Source organism: Ptychodera flava, chromosome 10 (genome assembly GCF_041260155.1).
Source record: "Ptychodera flava strain L36383 chromosome 10, AS_Pfla_20210202, whole genome shotgun sequence".
In the NCBI taxonomy this organism is placed as follows: Eukaryota; Metazoa; Hemichordata; class Enteropneusta; family Ptychoderidae; genus Ptychodera; species Ptychodera flava.
The window spans coordinates 21,710,679-21,731,082 of record NC_091937.1 but is presented as its reverse complement, the minus strand read 5'-3'; the positions used below and the strand labels follow the sequence as shown (position 1 = coordinate 21,731,082).

The following is a 20,404-nucleotide window of genomic DNA, read 5'->3' as shown; positions in this document are numbered from 1 at the left end:
TCATTAACTGTAAAATCAATCCAAGGCTGCAGTGTGACAATTCATAACACCGGTATACTGGTGATATATGTACCAACATGAACACATATAATATATCAACATTTTCTACAAGAAAGTTAACCATGAACATCAGTTTAATTTCTGTTTTTGTGGGTTTTTTTATGTTTAATTTCAGTGGCTGTTATGTCTGTTTGTCCTGCTTTTCCATTTGACTGAATTTAATCTGCAACAAGCAATTAAATATCCTAGATTTTTGCCTTCAAGGACAATGCATACACAGTATGAATTCATATCATTGTTTGCATTATGTATGTATATGTTTATCAGTTTCTGCAAACAGGGTTCAGTGCAGATGGGTCTATTTCAGTGATTCATGTCCGATTCAGTATATGTCATGTATACTTAAATCAGGCCCCTGCAAAGCTTCATATAAATTTGGTTTCATCATTCCATTTTATGCAAATTAAAAATGTGAGATTTTAATGTTGATTTTAGCTTTTACCCTTTTTAATCGACAAACTGCAAAAAACATGAAAACACCTCACTGCTATAAGTATTGCAGTGCATCTTGATTCAGCAGATTGCACACTATAACTTTGAATATACTGGTAGACTTGTGCAGACTTATATCATTTACGCTTGTTTTACATTTTGAAGGTTTTCCTTCAAATGAACATTAATTTCCAGTTGTTGTTGCCTTTGAAATATTTAATTTATGATTGTGGAGGCTTGACTTGTAATTATTTCCGAGCAAAGAAGAACTCATAAATTTTTAACAGGCTTTATCAGTGTTATCTTGAACTTGATATGCATAATGTATGACTATCATGGACCATTGTGTCAAGGTAATACACACTCACACAGTCCATATCAGCGGAGGAATAGTGTGTTTACACCCAGAAGTACCATGTACAGTAACACACATCACACATCATTTTACAGGATAATTGTCTGTAACAAAAAAGCAACAGATGTCAGCCAAGCAGAGCGATTTTAGTGCAACAAGCATGACACAGGGCACCAATGTGTGTGTGACAAAATAAGTGTAGCAAATGTTACACAAGTCAAAGAGAATGCTGTGTAGCTGAATCTGTCAGTGTCAGTACTTGAACACGTCAGACGTGATCCATCATCCAGTCAAGCTGAATGATACAGATGATGCAGAAAATGTGACACAAAATTGAATGGCACTTATAATGAGCTGTCGGCCATTTTGACTTGCATGCCCTTGATGGGCAAACACCTGTGAACTGCCCCACTTCCTTGACAAATAATATTGTAACAATTTGATACTTAAATTAAAAAGTTTGGAACAATTTGAACAGTGAAGCTGAACTCATTTCAATGAACCATTAAGTTGTTTCACTCTGTTGACTAAAAACCTCTACTCAGTAAAAATTAATATACACATCAGTACTCCTAGATGATTGCTATCTGTAGCCATACTTGTGTGCAATTTGGCGTGTGATAAAAAACCTCTTTAGATAGTAACATTGTTCAGGCCATTAATATTCATTGATGTCAGTATGAAGTTTGTAGGATTGAGATGAATCTGATACAGTGAAACACTGACTACATCTCATGAAATGACTTACAATTAACCTGTAATCATTTACTCAGTATCACACCGAGTTAATTTCCAGTATAATCATTATATTTTTGTGACAGAGTTGTATATACAGATGAAATATATATCATGAAAAAAAGGCTTAGCTATAACGAATCCATTTGGGACAAGGTCACTTACAATGAGCAATTTGTTCCAATACTTTCATGTGAAAATTCCATATAATTCTCATTAACCATAAACATGTGAGCTCTCAAACCGGACTCATAAATCTATCAACTTCTGCATGTCTGATTATCATTAAATAACATATCGTTAAATGAAATCCCTTTTTTTTTATGGCAGTTGTGTAAAATTAATTTCGAGGCATACTGTTTTATTACATATTAAATATCAATCAAGGTGATAAACATCAGTATTATTTATTAACTTATTAATTCATTTCCCATATGCTTATCTTGTTTTCACCCAACATACCACTCAGAGATTTCTATTCCTGATTGCCTTTACTAATAGCTCAAATCATGTCACATAAACATATCTCCAGAGTTTTTTTGTAGTGTATTAATTTTTTCAGAGTAATGACCAATACATTGAAGTACAGTTTTCTCTGAAAGTAAAGACCAATAATGCTTATGTGTGTGTACTGTGAATCTCAGTGACTTCTGGTTATCTGTGACATCGAACTCTTTCCAAATCGCTCTTAGACTTTATTTGTCTCTGCCATATCATTATTTTCTTCATTTCATTCTTTAACAATTTACTGCGGCTTGGATGACTCATCCTCCTAAATTGTCTTCATTTATGTTTCTTGTGCCTTACTGTTTCCTAGCCTTCGTATTTATTATCCACATAAAGTTCTAGTATGATGAGATTTTACCAGGCTAGCATTGTAAAGGCAGTTTGTCTTCTTCTGTTTCATGTGTTTAAATCTTAGTTATGTATGAGTATAAAATGCCTCTTTGCCATGTGTTCAGGCCAGCTGTTGCAAAATTGATATCTGATATATAACATTTGGACAGGTGTGCATGCAAAATGGCTGCTGATTGAATAATGAATAAAGCATTACAGTAACTACGAATTACAAATACCGTACTGATTTATCTTAGGAACTTCCAAGATGGACCCATCCTGCCCAGATGGGTAGCTTTATTTTTCAAAAAAGACTGAGCATTTTACTAGTTATGATTATTGTATACCGTGTATTCATTTTTGAATTTCACAATAACTGTTTAATTTGCTCTCCTTTTGTTCAATATTCAGGTTGTACTGGTCAGTTGGAATGAGCCGTTCCAAAAGATGGCAACATGTGATGTAAATGGAGTAATATTTGTGTGGATAAAGTATGAAGGTAGATGGTCCATAGAGCTGGTTAATGACAGATCATGTCAGGTGAGCAATGAATTTTAGTTTTAGTTAAGATAGTATGCACCTCAAAAAAAACTTATAAACTTTTGTTCAAACTTTCCTCAATGATACTTTCAACCATCCTCTTACCAAATCAAGAATAAAAATCAGGGGTCACCATGCAGAGTTCGGAAAGTAACAAATTACCTAAACATTTACCAATATTTGAAATTCAAAATGGCCGCCATCCCTGTGTTAACTCTATGGGAAAAAATAAAATGTTGATTTTCGAAAACTAAGATGGTTAACATTTTTCTCATCCAGAGAGCTTTAGAATGAGCCCCCACAAGTGGTGTATCAGAAAAGAATTGTATGAAATTGAGAGTCTGAATATCTGTTCCCGTAGGGACATTCTACTTTTAACTGTTTAAATTCATTAAATTTATTGTATATTGTTTCATTCATGTGTGCTCGCTGTGTGCTAGATACCATTAGGAGCACCGTGGACCAGTGGTTGGGGCGACGGACTCACTATCAGAGGATGGTGGGTTCGAGACCCGGTTCAAGACCCGTAAGTCCAGAGTAATGGACTCACTATCGGAGGACTGTGAGTTCACTACTTTAGCACGATGTTGTGCCCCAGAGCAAGGCACTTTACTCCTCAGTGCTCCATTGGGGGATAGTGGATATACCTACCTCATCCTGTAATTGGGCTAACGCCCGTTGGATGATTGACCGATAAAAAAAAACAAAACATATATAAGCGTTATCTCAACAATGTGTGGTTGATATTCTGAATTCTTTGAGCAAATCTGACATGATTATTCATGGCCTGTGCATCAACCCTGATAGATGACTTCACGATAGATTAATTCTCCTGTTTCAGTATTCAGTAGATTGAACTGCCCTCTTTACGCATGACTTGTATGTCCTTCTTTCCTCTAAAGTTCATCACTCATAAAATGCTACCTTGATCGATATCATCTGCTTGACAGTTCAAGATGATTTCTACAGTACACCATGTCATTATGATAGTTTAGTGTATACTATTGTAGTAAATCATGTCTCTATAGGGATTGTGAAGTACATGTGTATATCAAATGGAAACAATTAACAAACTGTTTTCAAAGTGTGATTAAATTCCAAGCTGAGCAATATTTCAATCAAAATCTTTCAAGCTGCAAACGTAATTGGCTAAGACGTTGTTTAAATTGAGGTGTATCAGCAATTTTAAAACATTGACACAGCAAGGCTGGATGTAGTCCTGTTTTCATTTACTATTATTATAGTAATTAGCTACATGCTCTCAGTTACACAACGCACCACAACAACTCCACACACATCAGACAGCGAAACATGAACAAATTACCACACTTTGCAATGTCAATGCCATGTGTTTCTTCCATATTCCTCATGAATTACAATGTAGCTGGTGTTTGAATACACAGTACTGGTATACTTGGTTTACTACTACCTATTTGACTTACAGATTGATATATGGCGGGTGCCACATGAGGGGCAGGATGCGCTTACTATTTTCAAAACACCTGACATCACTTCTGAGCCTTTTACCCAGAGGTTCACATATCTTTCTTTCATGAATTTGACTTTGTTGTGTGTACCGGTGCTTAACTGTCTGTTCTGTGCTGTTTTGTGTCTATGTTTATAACCAGTGTATTACGAATTTTGACCTAGTGTTATGGATAACGGATGGGTATGATAGCGATTATTCATAAAACATCAATTATTAAATGTAAATGTTGACAATTACTCAGCAAAATATTTCCTGACAGTCACATCATTATAATGGAAACAAATCAAGACTACATCCAACCCTGCTGTGTTAATGTTGTAAAATCACTGATACAGGTCAATTTAAACAATGCCTTGGCCAATTAAGTTTTGCAGCTTGAAAGTTTGATTGTATTAAGTGCAGGTAGCAAATTTAAATTCGGCCATTCCTTCTAGTAACGTCCTTGTTCTAATTTTACTGCATGAATGAATGTGGTATGCTCACAAGTAATGTGAGATACCGACATGTAAACAGCGTTTATTCATTGTTGCTATTGGCTGTACAATGAGTACACTAAATCTGATAACCCTATCACCACCTTGGTTTGGCCCAAACCCATTATTAGCAATGGTGATTGTGAACCTGTCTACTGGGAAACTGGGGTGAACAAGGCAGTTATGATAGTATCATGTTAAAGTTGAAGTATGGGAAAGTTGTGATTCTTACATTTTTTTATGTTCCAATAAACAGCACATGCTGCTGCAATATACAGTTAACTTACAACAGTGTGATGAAACTTGTGTCAAAATGGCTGCTGTTTAAGGCGTACATCACGAACGCAATGCAGCGAATGTGTGTAGACTTGGTTCAGGGATCTACACTAACTTCTTCATGATGTTGGTTGTTATTTCTGCATGTCGCATTGTGCTCAAAATTCACCTTAGTTTTGAGTGTTAGTAGTGCTTAGAGATTGCATTCTACTTTTCAAGTTTGAAATCTGAGAATTTTACACACACACACAATGAAACATTTGTAATTGTGAGGAGTTGAATCAAATAGTTTTCCTTTATCCTTTCAAAGTCAAATATTAAACAAGGGAACCAGAAATGTATTTCATGAGGTCAATAATTAGAGTACTTGGGTATGTCAGCAAGAATTAACACGTGTATTGGGACAGTGTGAGAGCTGAACATCGTGTCCAGAGAACTTAGGGACAGAATGGAGGTATATCCATGTAGGCCAGAGGACATGTAAGGCGCCTCTGCTCTTGACACCACAATTATAGTTGATACATCTAGACCTGTTTTTTGCTCATTTTGTCGTTCAGTTTCCAAAATAATTGCAATTATACCAATCCATAATCCGATAACACTAGGTCAGAATTCGTAATACATTATAGTTGTAAACATAGACACAAAACAGCACAGAACAGACAGTAAATAACCGGTACACAAACAAAGCCAAATTCAAGAAAGAAAGATATATGGACCTCTGGTCAAAAGACCAAGAAGTGATGTAAGTGATGTGAAGTGATATAAGTCGCCTCTGCTCTGGACACCACAATTATAGTTGATAAATCTAGACCAGTGTTTTGCCCATTTTGTTGTTCAGTTTCCAAAATCTCCATGTGATGAGAAAGACCCAACCTATAAGTGCTTTGAGCTAAATTTTCAAAGTGAAAACTCTTTTACAAACCCAACTGTATGTCCATGTGACTCATCATATTTCTCTTTTGCAATTGTCTGTAGAAAGGGTAGTGGTTGCTTGAGGGTACGGTTGCTAGGAGATGACCGGTATCATTCTCAATGATGGAATTGTGATCTGTTTATCATCATCAATGCAAGTTGTTTTTCTTTCTTTGAAGGACTTCTTGATTAGATATGATACTGGTTTCCCTAATTAGACAAAATGATGGAAAATGAATTATACCAATTCAAGTCCTTGAAAATCACTTGTTGTTTTTTAGCGTCACAATAGAAACGATGGCAACCGCATGGGATACCCATGGTGACAATGATAAATATACTGCCAGCTGAAGAGACTGTGTTTGTCATATTGTAATTTTGAAAACCATACCAGACAGTAGATTTGAAACTGAAATTGTTTTGAATTTGTTTCACTATTATGTAAATATTCTTTCCTTGTGTTTCATGCAATGTATTGACTTGCAAGCTGATCAACTTATCATGGTAATCTGTGTATAATGATCAGCCTTGGTGCTATTGATTTGAGAATTTCAGTTTCTGGGTGTACAAAAAAGATATATAGACGTGAGTGTTGGATTTTATTGACTGTTTGGTATTGAAACAGTGCTTGGAGGGACTGTGGTGATACACAAGGAGCAGTTGATAAAGGCCATAAAAGATGTAACATTGTGTCATGTACCAGTAGATAATCTGAAATTTAAGTGATATCGGTGAGAAAGATATTTAACCAAGCAGAAAGTCAAAGTGGACATGATTGTAATTGTACTGGGGTCAACAAACTATGTACCCAGTACCTATTTCATCCCAAAATATCTGCTAAATGCATTATTAACAATATCTGAGCTGTCGATTGATTTTCTTATGACATTCACAGTATCGCAAAACACCAAGAACAGTAACATTCTTTGTACAGTGGTTGATTTTACCGAGTGAAAAAAATTTAATAAGTACAAAAAGAATGTGACATTAAGTTTCAATTCAACACATCAATGGGAAGCCATTAGCTTCCTAGATGAGTACAATGTATCGCTAATGAAGTGTGGAACACACATTGTTCAGCATCATCACATCGAGATTCTAGACTAAGGATGCCCGGCTAATAATCTAATGGCACGGTCTGAATAAGTATTGACATACCGGTAGTAATTTAATTAGAGAGGTCATGACACCGTAATATAGCATATCTTGCCAAAGGCATTTGATGAAATTTGATTTATTAATGCCATTGTGGCAAGGATAACTTTCCAGATAAACTAAGTTATGTGAAAGCTAGGCTCCTTTCTGACATTGATCAGTCTGACAAAGTTTGCTGCCTGATAATTCATAGATTTTATCTCAACAGACGAGAAACAGACAAGCCTACATTGTAAATTTGATAGAAACAGACAAGCCTACACTGTAGATTCCATAGAAACAGACAAGCCCACATTGTAGATTTGATAGAAACAGACAAGCCTACACTGTAGATTCCATAGAAACAGACAAGCCCACATTGTAGATTCGATAGAAACAGACAAGCCCACATTGTAGATTTGATAGAAACAGACAAGCCCACATTGTAGATTTAATAGAAACAGACAAGCCCACATTGTAGATTTGATAGAAACAGACAAGCCCACATTGTAGATATGATAGAAACAGACAAGCCCACATTGTTGAACAATGATAGAAACAGATAAGCCCACATTGTAGATTTGATAGAAACAGACAAGCCCACATTGTACCGTAGATATGATAGAAACAGACAAGCCCACATTGTAGATTTGATAGAAACAGACAAGCCCACATTGTAGATTTGATAGACACAGAATAGCCCAATTGTTTTGCTTGGCAAGGTGATATATCTATAGTGTGCCATAATTCATCTTCCTGCATAGAATATACACAGTCAAAATAAAGGTCTCAAACTTTGGTTCATATTGCAATGATTTTTTGATAAAAATACAGGGAGAGTGTAGGGTATGTTGCATGTACTGGTATGTGTTTTACCAGGGCTTGACAATTTTTTTTCCAGTTCACTTGTCCGTCGGACAAGTGGATTTTCAATTTCACTTGTCCTCACAAAAATTTTACTTGTCCGCCATTTGTAATAATCAAGACCAAAATACTTGCGACGAATTCCGTAGCGGCTTTCAGGGCTTTCTTATTTTGGTAATTTTCGCCGATGTTGACGCCGATTTTTCTCAAAAGTTTACATTGAAGTAGGCATGCGTACGGTCTGTGTGTTCCCGGCGTTATACGGCCTCCACCACAAGAGGCCGTATAACGCCGGGAACACACAGACATGTACGCAGGTACATGTGAACATTGAAGGTACATATCATACATCGGCTTCCCGTGTTTGGCAAGCATAAATGCCGTCGTAAAAAAATTGGTCAGTTTCTGTCGCTGGTCGTCGTCATTCGTTCACGCATTGCGAGTGCATGCGATCGGGTTGTTGGAAAGTGAAACCGTATCCATAGTATCGGGCTCAGCGGGACCTAGACGCTGTGCCTTGTTTGTGTGCGCGCCCGATAGGCCTGCATTCGAAGGCTACGCTGTACTGTGCAGCTGTGAGCACGCGCTGCCAGACACAGCGACTGTCCGTTTTTGCAAGTACATGAATATTCATAAGGGTTGTGACTTCAAAAGAAACACCTATCTAACGGGGCGGAGAGAATATATACTAGCAGCTAGTAACCTATATACGCGGTATGGTTTTATTTTTCATTTTCAAGTTTATTTGGCTATGGTACGTGTCGTTTTTGTTTTGATTAACAGATGTGTGGGGTTCTATAAGTACCCGGATCAGGCAGAAATCCGACCGGTCGCTTACAAGAACGTCCAGACCCTGGGATTCGCGTCGCGTCTGTGAAGGGCGCGCGTGTTTCCAACAGGGAGAAACGCGAATCGCAGGGTCTCTGCCAGACTAAGCGGGACCCACAAAACTTCCACAATCATTGTCCCCGTCACGATCTCATCTGCGATGCGCCAAACAGTCCAAACGCGGTTGACTATTAAATTCGTGAGACCTTATCGATTCAACGCGAAACATGTCGCATCCGTCAAGAAAGCATTTCGCTTGGTTTGGCCATTGACGTAGTCTCTTCCTACCTCCATGGTTTGGCAATGGTGGGGTATTTGAGACACGACGTACGGAACATTTTGGAACCGTCATATTTCAACCAAGGCCACTGTGCTTTCCATTTCGGGAGATAAACATCTACGGCGTTTTTCCTCATCATAACGCTTATGTTTAGATCTTTTGTCAGAAACATCGTTCTATAATCATCACATCGAGTCGTCGATTCTCAGACAATCCCACTCACGCTGCTGGCCCTCGTGGCGCCGTCGTAAATAATCACAACGTCGTTTCTCAGAGTTACACAATGCCCATCGTCGTAAACTACACACCTCTTTACGGCAACAGTTTTGCTTGACTTGTGCGTAGGTCTGTAGAGCGGAAATTACGCTCTGGCTCAGAAAATGCACAATGCCTTGTTTTGTTAGTGGAAATATTACCGTAAAAACTCATATTTTACAGCGATCACTCCACAAACTATCTGCCTACAATGTTCGTCTACCTCGTGAGGCCGCATAAATGATTTTGAAGTACTGCACAGTCGATCGCCGATACGCACTACGATTTGGTTTTGCAATTTTTTACCTAATTTGTTGGGGCGGAGCAGTCAGCATACAACAAAGAAATGCTGTTTACGCCAAATTTTAAGCGACTTTTTAATTGGACGATGAAACAATTTCATGTCGATCATCGAAAAATTGCAACATTGTGTGAGTCGGCAAGTGAATCGCAGAAGAACGTCACAATTGTATCTAAAAAAGTCAGTGATTGACATTTATTTTGTGTGAACGACAACGCAAATCGGGCGACACGTGCACAAACCGCAACTTAGGTTCGCGTTGATTGCGCCAGAAGTTGTATAAACAACTTGTCCGGCGGCGACCAGATTTTATTTTTGACTTGCCTGAACGTAAATTTCACTTGTCCCGGGCGTCGGGCGATAGGAATTGTCAAGCCCTGGTTTTACTTTCACATTTGAGATCCAAAGCCAAAATGAAAACAGCATGTTTGTCTGATTGTTGACTGGCTGTCACAATACTGACAATTTTAACAGTGAGTGAAATGTAAATTGTGTTCTGGACTTGTCATTCATATAGCAGGCCAAAAAGCCGAATATTTGCCTAAATCAACTGAATGTATCTCATCTCTGTAATACTTTTTGTGTCCAATTATCATTTTTGAAAACATTTGCAGAAATATCAGTTGTTCTTACATGTACCGTAATTTGTAAGAAGCCCTTGTTATATGGAATCTGCATGCGTCTATCTCGTTGTTAGTCATTGCATTTAAGAAACAGTTGCAGTAAGCAACTTGAAAGGGCATAGACTTACGGTAGAATGCGCCTTGTGGACAGATATTCCGATTCTCAAATTGTTTTCCAATTCCTTTCTGATCTACCACCTGTTGGGGTTCATTTTGAAGCCCTTTGAGTTAGAAAAACTTTCACTGTATTAGATTTTGGAAAATTGAAAATTTTATTTTTTCCATAGAGTTAACATAGGGATGATGGCCATTTTGAATTTAAAATATTGGTATATCTTGGGTGATTTGTTTCTCTAGTTCCAAAATTTGCACAGTGTCGCCCGAATTTTGATTCTTTGATTTTGAAAGTGAATGGTTGAAAGATTCCTTGAGGAAAATTTGAGGAAAAGTTCAAGTCTTTCACTTTTGAGGCGCATACTACCGGTACCTGCATTGTGCATTGTGCACTGGTACAGCTTGAATGAGAACACTTCATGCTTTCTTCAACAAAAAGCAAATTCTCAACTGAATTTGTTCTTGTTTCTATCTGAACTTTGTATGTCCTTGTGTTATTCAAAAGCTAATCAATTCAAGTAATTTGTTCTCTATCATCTTTCACGTCATGAGCACCACAAAGCCAAATGACTTGTTTGCAAATGCACTGCATTAATCCCGCCCACACCGTGTGGAAAAAACACATTAGGAAATTGTTTCTTGGTAATGGTAATGTTTTCCTCGGAAATCAATATTCAGAGTTCAAAACTCTGAAATGTATTATTTATAATGCATAGAAAATTTTTGAGACCCCTTCAGCCATTGAGAATGAATTCATCAAAAATTAATAAAAACAAATCAGGATTTATTTAAACCTCATATTGTTAGTGTGTTCATAATAAAATGCACTAGAAAAATGAATAACAGTATAGATTGCACCCAGTGTAGTCTTCAAGTTTTCAACTCATCTTGCATACTGCATTCATGGGATATACATTGAAAATGATTAAAAAATAAGAAAAATTATGGATTGGTAGCAGAATAGACAGCAAATGTTTTGAAGTTTCAATAAATGTCCTCTTCCTTTCAGAAAGTATATTTTTCATTTTATTTGTATTGTAGACATCAGAGAATATAATCCTATCAGATCTTCACAGCAGTTTGCTGTAGTAACCTAATTTTTGTAGTTATTTTGAACAGATAAAAGAGAATTTAATTTTCAGGTTTCACTTACTGAATATTTAATAGTTTATTTTCCATTTAGCTTACCCAGAGGATGAGTGCCATTTTTGAAATTTTGGTATTGTCAAATCTGAGACTGTTGAATTTTTTTCTAAAATATAAAACTTTTACATTGAGTTATTCTTATACTCCTGACTACGAAGTGAGTTGTTCAAAATTCCCCCAACAAAATATTAGTAGCAGTTTTAAACTATAATTTTTAGAGATGCTTGTTTAACACTGTGTTGGATTTTACACCTTTGCAGTTATCAAGAAGCTAGTATTACCGATTTTTTATATACTATACTGTATATTGTTCCTCCAGGTGAGTGACTTTGGTTGGAGTCATGATGGGCGCATGGCTTTGATCTGTTACAAAGATGGCTTTGTCCTGGTAGGATCCGTTGCTGGGCAAAGGTACTGGTCATCCATGTTAAATCTGGAGAGTAAATTACTGTGTGGAGCCTGGACTCCCGATGATAAACAGGTAAGCTGTGGTGGGGTTGATTGTGTTGGGTGTGTGTGTGTACAGTATGTGCTGCATAGCAGTGGAACAGTATGACAACATATGGGTTTCAGTGGTATACTTACCGGTATACAAATAGGTACTGCAAGCAGACTCTTATTCAGCCATGTTATGGAGTAAGTGAAGTACCAGATTCATATGTCTTTAACATTCAAAGTCAATTATTTCTGCACAGCTCTGAAATGAAAAATATGCACATTTGACTAGATGTGTGAATGTATTAGAAATTGATAGAAATCGTACAGTACATCTTATGGTACACACTCATACATCAATGCGTACTCTGTTTGCTGAGGTAGGGTACATGTGGTTAATGGCTTTAGAGCCTTTGCAAAATTCTGCTCTCCAAAAAGATAGTTGCAACAGCATAAATATAGAAAATTGATATACCGAGGGGGAACTACAATAATCATATATATCAGATTGTCAACAATAACAGTGTGTAAATTTGTGAAATGTTGTTGAAGTGTGTTGGGAGTGAGTGACTGCGGCCTTTGTGTGATGTATTGAGATGTTTAATGGTACATGAGAAAAGGCATGAATGCTAACTCTGACATTTGAAGATAGAAGACGTGTCGTATAAATTTAAAGCTGTAGATGACATCTTTTAAATTTGTATCTGGAAGGTTCATAGCTGCAACTGACTATGAATTTCTTTCCCAGTAATTTTATTGTCTGACATGTATAATGCAGTCTCCAGTTCTTCTCAAAATGATGCTCAGTGTACAGCTTATCAGCCTTGTGTCTGAGGAATGACTGAAATGTTATTGTTGACAATAAGATTTTAGTGGAACTATAATTCCCTTGTCAACAACAAGATTTCATATTTTACAAAATTAGCGTTCTGCTGACAGCACTTTCCAACATGCTTTAGGGAAAGGATTATGAAAATATATTTTTTATAGTCTCTTTTCCTTGTAAATGACCAAGTAGGGCTGTACAAAGGCCCTCAGGTCTTCTGCTGCATTTACAAAACATCCTGTCCAGAAGACATTGATGGAAATAGTTGCTTACTTACAAAACTTCTAAGTGTGAGATTTTTTGTCGGAACACAACATAGCAGTTGGTGCTGTGTAATAAACATTGTCTTTTAATGCCAGAGTTTGCTTGTTTTAGTTTTTTGATTTCAGACGGTATTGTGAAGTTTTCATCAAAAAGTGTTCCCCAGTCCTATGTGACATTTGTCATTTTGTATTTATGTGGAAACGTGAATGCCATCATAATTAATGTGATTATGACTTGGGTCGCTGATTACCTGGATATAGTCCCATCTTTATGAACACATCCTTGAGACATTCATGACCTGTCTCCATGGTAACATTTTCTCTATTGAGCCCCCATAATGGCACAGATCCGTTTAAATTGTAACAATTGGCGTCATCTGAAAATTCTTTACAAGTCACCACTTGAAAATCCATGAAAAGCAGTCTCTAAATGAATGTGAATAACAAAAAATGAATTGGCTCTATTGACAGTACATCGTCATACATTATGACCATTCATTATCCAAGGAAATGAAGCTAACAGGCAGGTAGCTACCCGGTACATGTTCTAGTTTTAAGGGACCTTTAGTCCTTTTGACATTATGCAAAACAGAAGTACAGTATGAAAGACAGTCTTTGATGTAATACTTCTATTAAAGTCACAATAGCTGCGAATGTGTTATAAATCAATCTCAAAATATCCTTAGTTTTCCAAGAGTTTTCTTTGAATAAAACCTATGAAAGACTGAAAAAGTGAATAAGACTGTCATAAGTATTATACAATGTGTATAACACTGTCATATGTGTCAACAGTGGGATATACCGGTAAATTCAAAGGTTTTAACATCATTTTAGATTTCCCGCTATTTTCAAAAACTAATGTGACAGAGAAAATAAGGTTAAAAACAACAAAATGTTGGCCATCATATGTTGTGGATTCAAGTAAATGGCATCATGCTTGTTTCTTGGATGATCACGATGTGTATGTGCCAAATACTGCATTTTTTGTACTTTTCCATGGGGCGCCATTTTACGAGTGCGGCACATGTTTATTACTTAACCTGATAAAACGTGTAGGCAGGGTCCAAATCAGTGATAGTGATACTTCTATACATGTAATTCAGTTAGCACATTTACATGAACCAACTTTGGTTTGAAAATAAAATAATGAAAATAATGCAAATTCACAGCTATTGTAGCTTTAATGATTCTATTGGATGATGTTGGATTAATAATCCACGGATAGAATCAAGGCATAAGTTCACACGGTATCAGGATGAACATTTATATCAGGTTCTTCAAGTGGACAGGATGTGGCATTTGCAGTTGCCATAAAGGTTAGATATGTAAGTCTTCCATGAGAACTTAGGAAACAAATAGCTGGTCTTTTGTTTAAGGCTTTTTATAGATCTGAGATTGTATTTTTCAGGGTCCCTACACTTCTAGAAAGTCCTTGAAATGAAAGTCCTTGAATATTGAAGCCTCCTGGGAAGTCCTGGGAAAGGCTTTGAAATGAAATTGGGTCCTGGAAAATTGATAATTGATCCACAATTTTCAAAAAATGGCAAAATGATCTATCTTGATATTGTAAAAATGACACCTACGTAATATGATATATGGATGTATTGTAAACAGGATATCTAGGAAATGGTGTTTTGAACCTCAAAAAGTCCTTTGAAAATTATTGAAAAAGTCATTGAAAGTCCTTGAACTTTTGGTGACTTGAGTATATGGACTATAATTTGTGCATGTATGTGCTACTAACGTAGAAACAGTCAAGTAACTGATAAAATGTAATACATGGACATGACTTAATCAATCATGGATGTTATATTGTAGTGGATTATATTCCTTCCACTTTTACATTGAAATTCATATGTGCACTGCCATCTCAAGGGTCCTTATGTGGTATAGGACAAGTCTATCACTCCTCTTTCCTTTTCATCTTATTCCAAATCATGTAAAGGTTTATTTTTCATATTGTTCCGTATTTTATCTCTCAATTCATAGGTGTTATTTGGAACATCAGATGGTCAGATCATCGTCATGGATGTACACGGCGCCATGGTTACTCAGTGCACGCTGGCAGAAAGCCGTGAAATTCACTCAATCACGTGGTCATGTGAGAAGTTTCGCATGATCAATGTAACCGACAGCGACAGCGAGGAATCTCACGAAAAGAAAAGGAAAAGTGAGAAAATTTTCCACCATTATAAATGAGTGCTGGCCGCCCCTTTGATACTCTCATGTATTGAGAGTTCCGTTAACAAGCGTAATTCAGAATCTTTACATGAAATGAAGGTGGAGATATATTTATGAAAGAATTAAGCATTGTGACTATAGTAGATGGTGCATCCACTTTTAATGTCATTAATCTTCTACTGATGATTTCTCAGCAGTTTATATTTCTGCATCACGGGAAATGTTGTTTAATTAACTTCCTCACAATCATTTCCTTACAGTCAATATTCCAAAAGGCAATCTACCTATTAATTGGTAATTGTACAGAGTATGTTACAAGCCATGTTATTTTATTCACAAGTGCTACTTTACAACAATCTGGATTTATTGTGTTGAAGTGCTTTTGCTTTCATATAGGCATAAGACAGCTGTGAATTTTTAAAACTACTGTAATTTAAATGGTACTACAGTAATATTGTCGATGGGGTCATCATGCAGTTTTATTAATATTCGTTAACTCCATCATTTGTTAACTTAATCATTCTGTTTTTGTCAAGGTGAAGGAGGTAAAAAAAGAAGTCGTAAGAAAGGAAACACCATGGCCATAGATCTGGGTGATGGGCTGATTCAGCTGATGAAGGCATATGATGACCTTTCACCTATCATTATCAGAACACATCTAACAGGTTAGGAAATGCCATCTAAAAAGAAATTAATTTTGAATGTAAAGTTTACTGTATCTATTCTGTTTTTTCTCTTTTTTTACAAAAATTATGCATAAAAAATGTATAAATTGCATAACAGTGATTTCAATATATCTGTTTGATGATGAAAATCGTTTTTTTTTTCAACTAACATCTAAATGAAGCATATGATTGTCATTTGTATATAAACCCAAAATTTGGAGTGAACACAATGTAAGAAAGGCGTATAATAAAAACATTATAGCTCAAAAAAGGGAATATATTGTATTCTTGATGCAGGAGACCATTATGCCTTCCTGACATCGGGCAAGTGGTACCCCTTGGGCACATAGTACCTTGGGCTATAATATATAATATTCATACCTTACCTTGACAAATATCAATGTTCTTGATGCTGCTGCTACTGACTGCCTTTGCTGCAAAATATTCCTGATATAGATTTTATTGTACTTTATTTTTCTAATAAAATACTGATCTCAAGTGTCATAGACACACAATGACATGACATACAGTATTGATCTGGTCATGACACAATCTTGCCATCTTGACATTAAACTCTCTCAGTCTTGTCACATATTGTATCATCAAGCTGTTCAAAATGTGCAATCAGAAGATATACTAACAATTAGTGTCCTATACATTTGATGAGGCTATACTTTGAAATGATCGGAAACGTCATTTTCCAGGGATCAAGCTGGAATGGAGTAACTGTGGAAGCATGCTAGCCGTTGGAGGGACAGTACCCAATAGCACAACGAGTGTGGTGAAATTTTACAACATCAATGGATATTTACGATTTCTACTGAACATACCCTCTCAAGTAAGTGGAATATCCTGCAGGTACAAAGTAGAAAGAGTTGTCTAATCTTCTTGATGTTTCTATCAAGGTCAGTACATCAAGTAATGTCAGTGGGTTCAGCAGTTTTTTTTCAGGGTGCAATGTGCAACGGCTCGGAAGGTTTTAGCCTGTTGGCTATTTAAATAAATTTCAAAGTTCAATGGTATTCATCAAAGCAATGAGTCAGAGGTACAATGGATAGTGTAATATATGCTTAGCCTAATATATGCTCGTAGCGATGTAGTATATGCATGCACAGAATAAAATATTCTCTCCTTTGTTAGAGTCTAGAAATTGCACGTCTGTCTGTACAAAATGTATTCATACACTACAAACATCATAAAGGCTTTCAATTCATATTTAATACGGGAGAGTTGTACAACTTGAGCACTAATTTAGTGCTCAAGTCTACTTCAAAACATACTTCTGCCGAAAAAATAGTCTTAAGCCAAGTAACATATCTGTGTACAGTAAAGCAACCAACATCCAACTGCACAAATGAATGAAACTTTCAGATCCACACTGTTGCTTTTACAATGTTGTTGTTTGTAGAATAAATTAAGAGCTGTAATCCTTATTTTCAACAGAATAGCAAAGAAATATGTGTCTACCAAACAATTGTTTCACAATCCCAAAACCTTATAGTCACATGCTGGTGTTTGATTGTACCAACAGAAACCTGTGTCAGCATTAGCCTGGGGTCACAACGACCAGAGACTTTTCATTGCCTGTGGTGCTGTTTTACATGTTGCTTGGATACAAAGGAAGATGGCGCCGCTCCAGCTGCTCTGTCGGGAAACCATCGCCAACATAGCCAAGGATGAAAAGTTTGTCTCAAAGTTACCCCTACCAAGCAGAATTAAGGATTATGTTGTGGAGAGATTTTCACCCACTGTGAAGGTAGGCCAATATATTATTGTGCTTCAGAGAGCTATCTGCTTGCAGCAAACCCTGTCACCACCGGACAGTGGTATTGATTTCAGTAGAATGGTTCAGCCCACTGTCGCTCAGGGTTTGATATATTGCGAGAGCGCCTGTAAGCAACAGTTGAAAGACAGAAAGTTTGGAAATATGGCCGTGATACTCAGATTGCCAAATTTGGAGACAGATTTCCTGCACAAAAAAGGCACAATTCATTCAATAAATTAGCATACCGGTAGTTGGCTTCCATTCCATCTCTAAATTCATACAGTACCTGCTATCCTTGTTGTGTTAAAGTTGATCTGTGCATTTAACCCTTTTCACCACCATGGTTTTGGCCCAAAGCCATTGTTAGCAATGGTGATTGTGGACCTGTTTACAGGGAATTTGGCGTGAACAGGTTAGGGTACAATTTCTGGGGGAAAACTTTCTGCCATACATTTATTGGTTCAATCAACATACTTGAATTCAAATGTTTCAAGTGATCACAGACTGACAGAAGATGACAAATCATAGCACGGCTCTTTTCAAATGTACCTCAGCTGTTGTAAGAAATGTAAATTTTGTTTCTGAGTGTCCTGTCTTTCCAATGCTTACAGCGGGCCTCACCATGTATCAAACCACAATTGACTGTTAATGTTCAACCTATGTTCAGGAAAGTTAAGGGACGGCAGATGAAGTCGTTCATTTGCGGATCTGCCCAGTGGAGTGTTTGACTTACCATCATTTTCAGGTCTTGGTTTCAGTGCTAGTGTTAAAGTCAAAATTGTTGAACATTGATAATACTTAGAAATCATGCTCTCTACTCATGTAACAGATCACATGACCAAACTTACAATTTGTACCAACTATAGATGTGGTGGTAACAAATAGGACTGCAGTGATGGCCGGTCCTTTTGTGAATCCAATTTCTAAACTTCTGCCACCATTATAGAGCAATGCAAAACATGAAACTATGCAAACATATAGCTATGGAAAAAAGGCTAGATATCATTGGGCCATTGATTCAATGATTTAGTGTTTCCTTGATGACTTGTGTCTAAACACTAAGTAATCAATGCAAATTATCCACACCTGTCACTGATTTACAACTCGTCATGGAAATCAAACCGTTACAAACATCACTATGTCGTTGCATTTATCAATATCTTGCTGAAAGTATTTGTAATATAGAGGTACCAGAAGTGCTGACTAGGAAGATTTCAGGGAATTATTTTTAAAAGCTCTCAATATTTCTTTATGTTTCATTTTTTCTTCCCTAAGGGCTGTATCCCTGATCCAAGTAAGCTGAAAGAATTTGTCAGCCAATCACCTCCAGGTAAAGTAATTGCTTTCCACCGTTTCAATGACACTTCATGCGTGTTTTGTGACTGTGACATTTAAAAATGACCTTCTCTCAGCTATGAGTAGTGTAGCAGTCTGTCAGGAATTTTGTAAACACTTCCCAGTTATGGATCAGCAATTAGGACAACCATGTAAAATTTACAGTGACAATGCTGTCTTGCTGACAATGCTGGCATTCTTGTGATCCTACAGAACAGAGATGATGCCAATTTGCATAATGTTTTGCATGAAATTGCAAATATTTATTGCAAGTGATATTGTGTTCCCCTACTATAGACATTAAGCAGCATAATATCAGAAAAGTAGAGAATATGAAATTTATTACGACATAAATCACGTTTTTGTAAAGCTATACCGGCTTTTACTCAGTGCAATTTTCTGAAGGCCAGGCTATATATTATCATAGTGAACAAACACATAGCTAAAATTCTGTGCAAACCCATTTCACTTTTCTCAGCTTTAGACTATCAGTACAAGAACCTAAAAGGTATTTGTAGATTTATTGAGTTTATGAAATCATAAATTGCAAGCTAACATGGAAAATAAATAAAATAAATATTACCATTAAATTTTTATGAAAATCCTTTCAAAATTAGACCCTGTAGAATTATGGTTGAGAAAGGTTACAATTGGGTTAACCCTTTGAGTGCTGTATTTTTTCCCACCAAAATTTCAGTGCAACATTTTACCAATTTTTATGAACTTTTCTGTAATTTTTCTGATAATTTTGGACTAAATGAACACAACATTTCATTGGCCACAGTTTTTTATCAAAATTTTGGCAATAATCTGACAAAAATTGGACTTACCGGTAAGTATATTTTATAAGGGTGACAACAATTGACTTTGGCGCTCAAAGGGTCAAGGTAGAATGTACTTTGGGGACAGATATTTAGACTCAAGTTTTTACAATTTTCTAATCTACTTTTTATTGGGGATTATTTTAAAGCTCTTGAATAAAAAAATTAACTTTCTTACTTTTCTGCAAATTTTGAAAATTTTGCTTTCCCCAAAAGAGTTAATGCAGATATGGTGGCCATTTTGAATTTCATATATCAGTAAATGTTAGATATGTTGTTTCTCTTGTACCAAATTTTGCACAGTGACTCCAGATTTTTATTCCTGATTTGGTGAGAGAATGATTGAAACTTTCATTGAGGAAAGAGCAAAAGTTTGTCTTTCACTTTTGAGGTATTACCTCAAAGGGATGTTAGCTTGAGCACGTTAGTGTTTCAGTTATTTTCATTCCGTAAATC

The 20,404-nt window shown here is 36.4% G+C and overlaps 1 protein-coding gene across 2 annotated transcripts in view; it reads left to right on the top strand.

The window, feature by feature from the left end:
• The window catches only part of LOC139142236 (tubby-related protein 4-like), a 64,465-nt gene that overhangs the window by 26,987 nt on the left and 17,074 nt on the right, over window positions 1-20,404 (top strand). For both annotated transcript variants that reach the window (XR_011554327.1, XM_070712117.1), the window contains 7 exons: window positions 2,831-2,959; window positions 11,977-12,138; window positions 15,171-15,351; window positions 15,899-16,027; window positions 16,732-16,865; window positions 17,559-17,783; window positions 19,068-19,122. Coding sequence is in view for 1 of the 2 variants with exons in the window: in XM_070712117.1 (XP_070568218.1) it covers window positions 2,831-2,959; window positions 11,977-12,138; window positions 15,171-15,351; window positions 15,899-16,027; window positions 16,732-16,865; window positions 17,559-17,783; window positions 19,068-19,122 (1,015 nt within the window). In the remaining variant the exon portion in view is untranslated. The remainder of the gene's footprint in view (window positions 1-2,830; window positions 2,960-11,976; window positions 12,139-15,170; window positions 15,352-15,898; window positions 16,028-16,731; window positions 16,866-17,558; window positions 17,784-19,067; window positions 19,123-20,404) is intronic.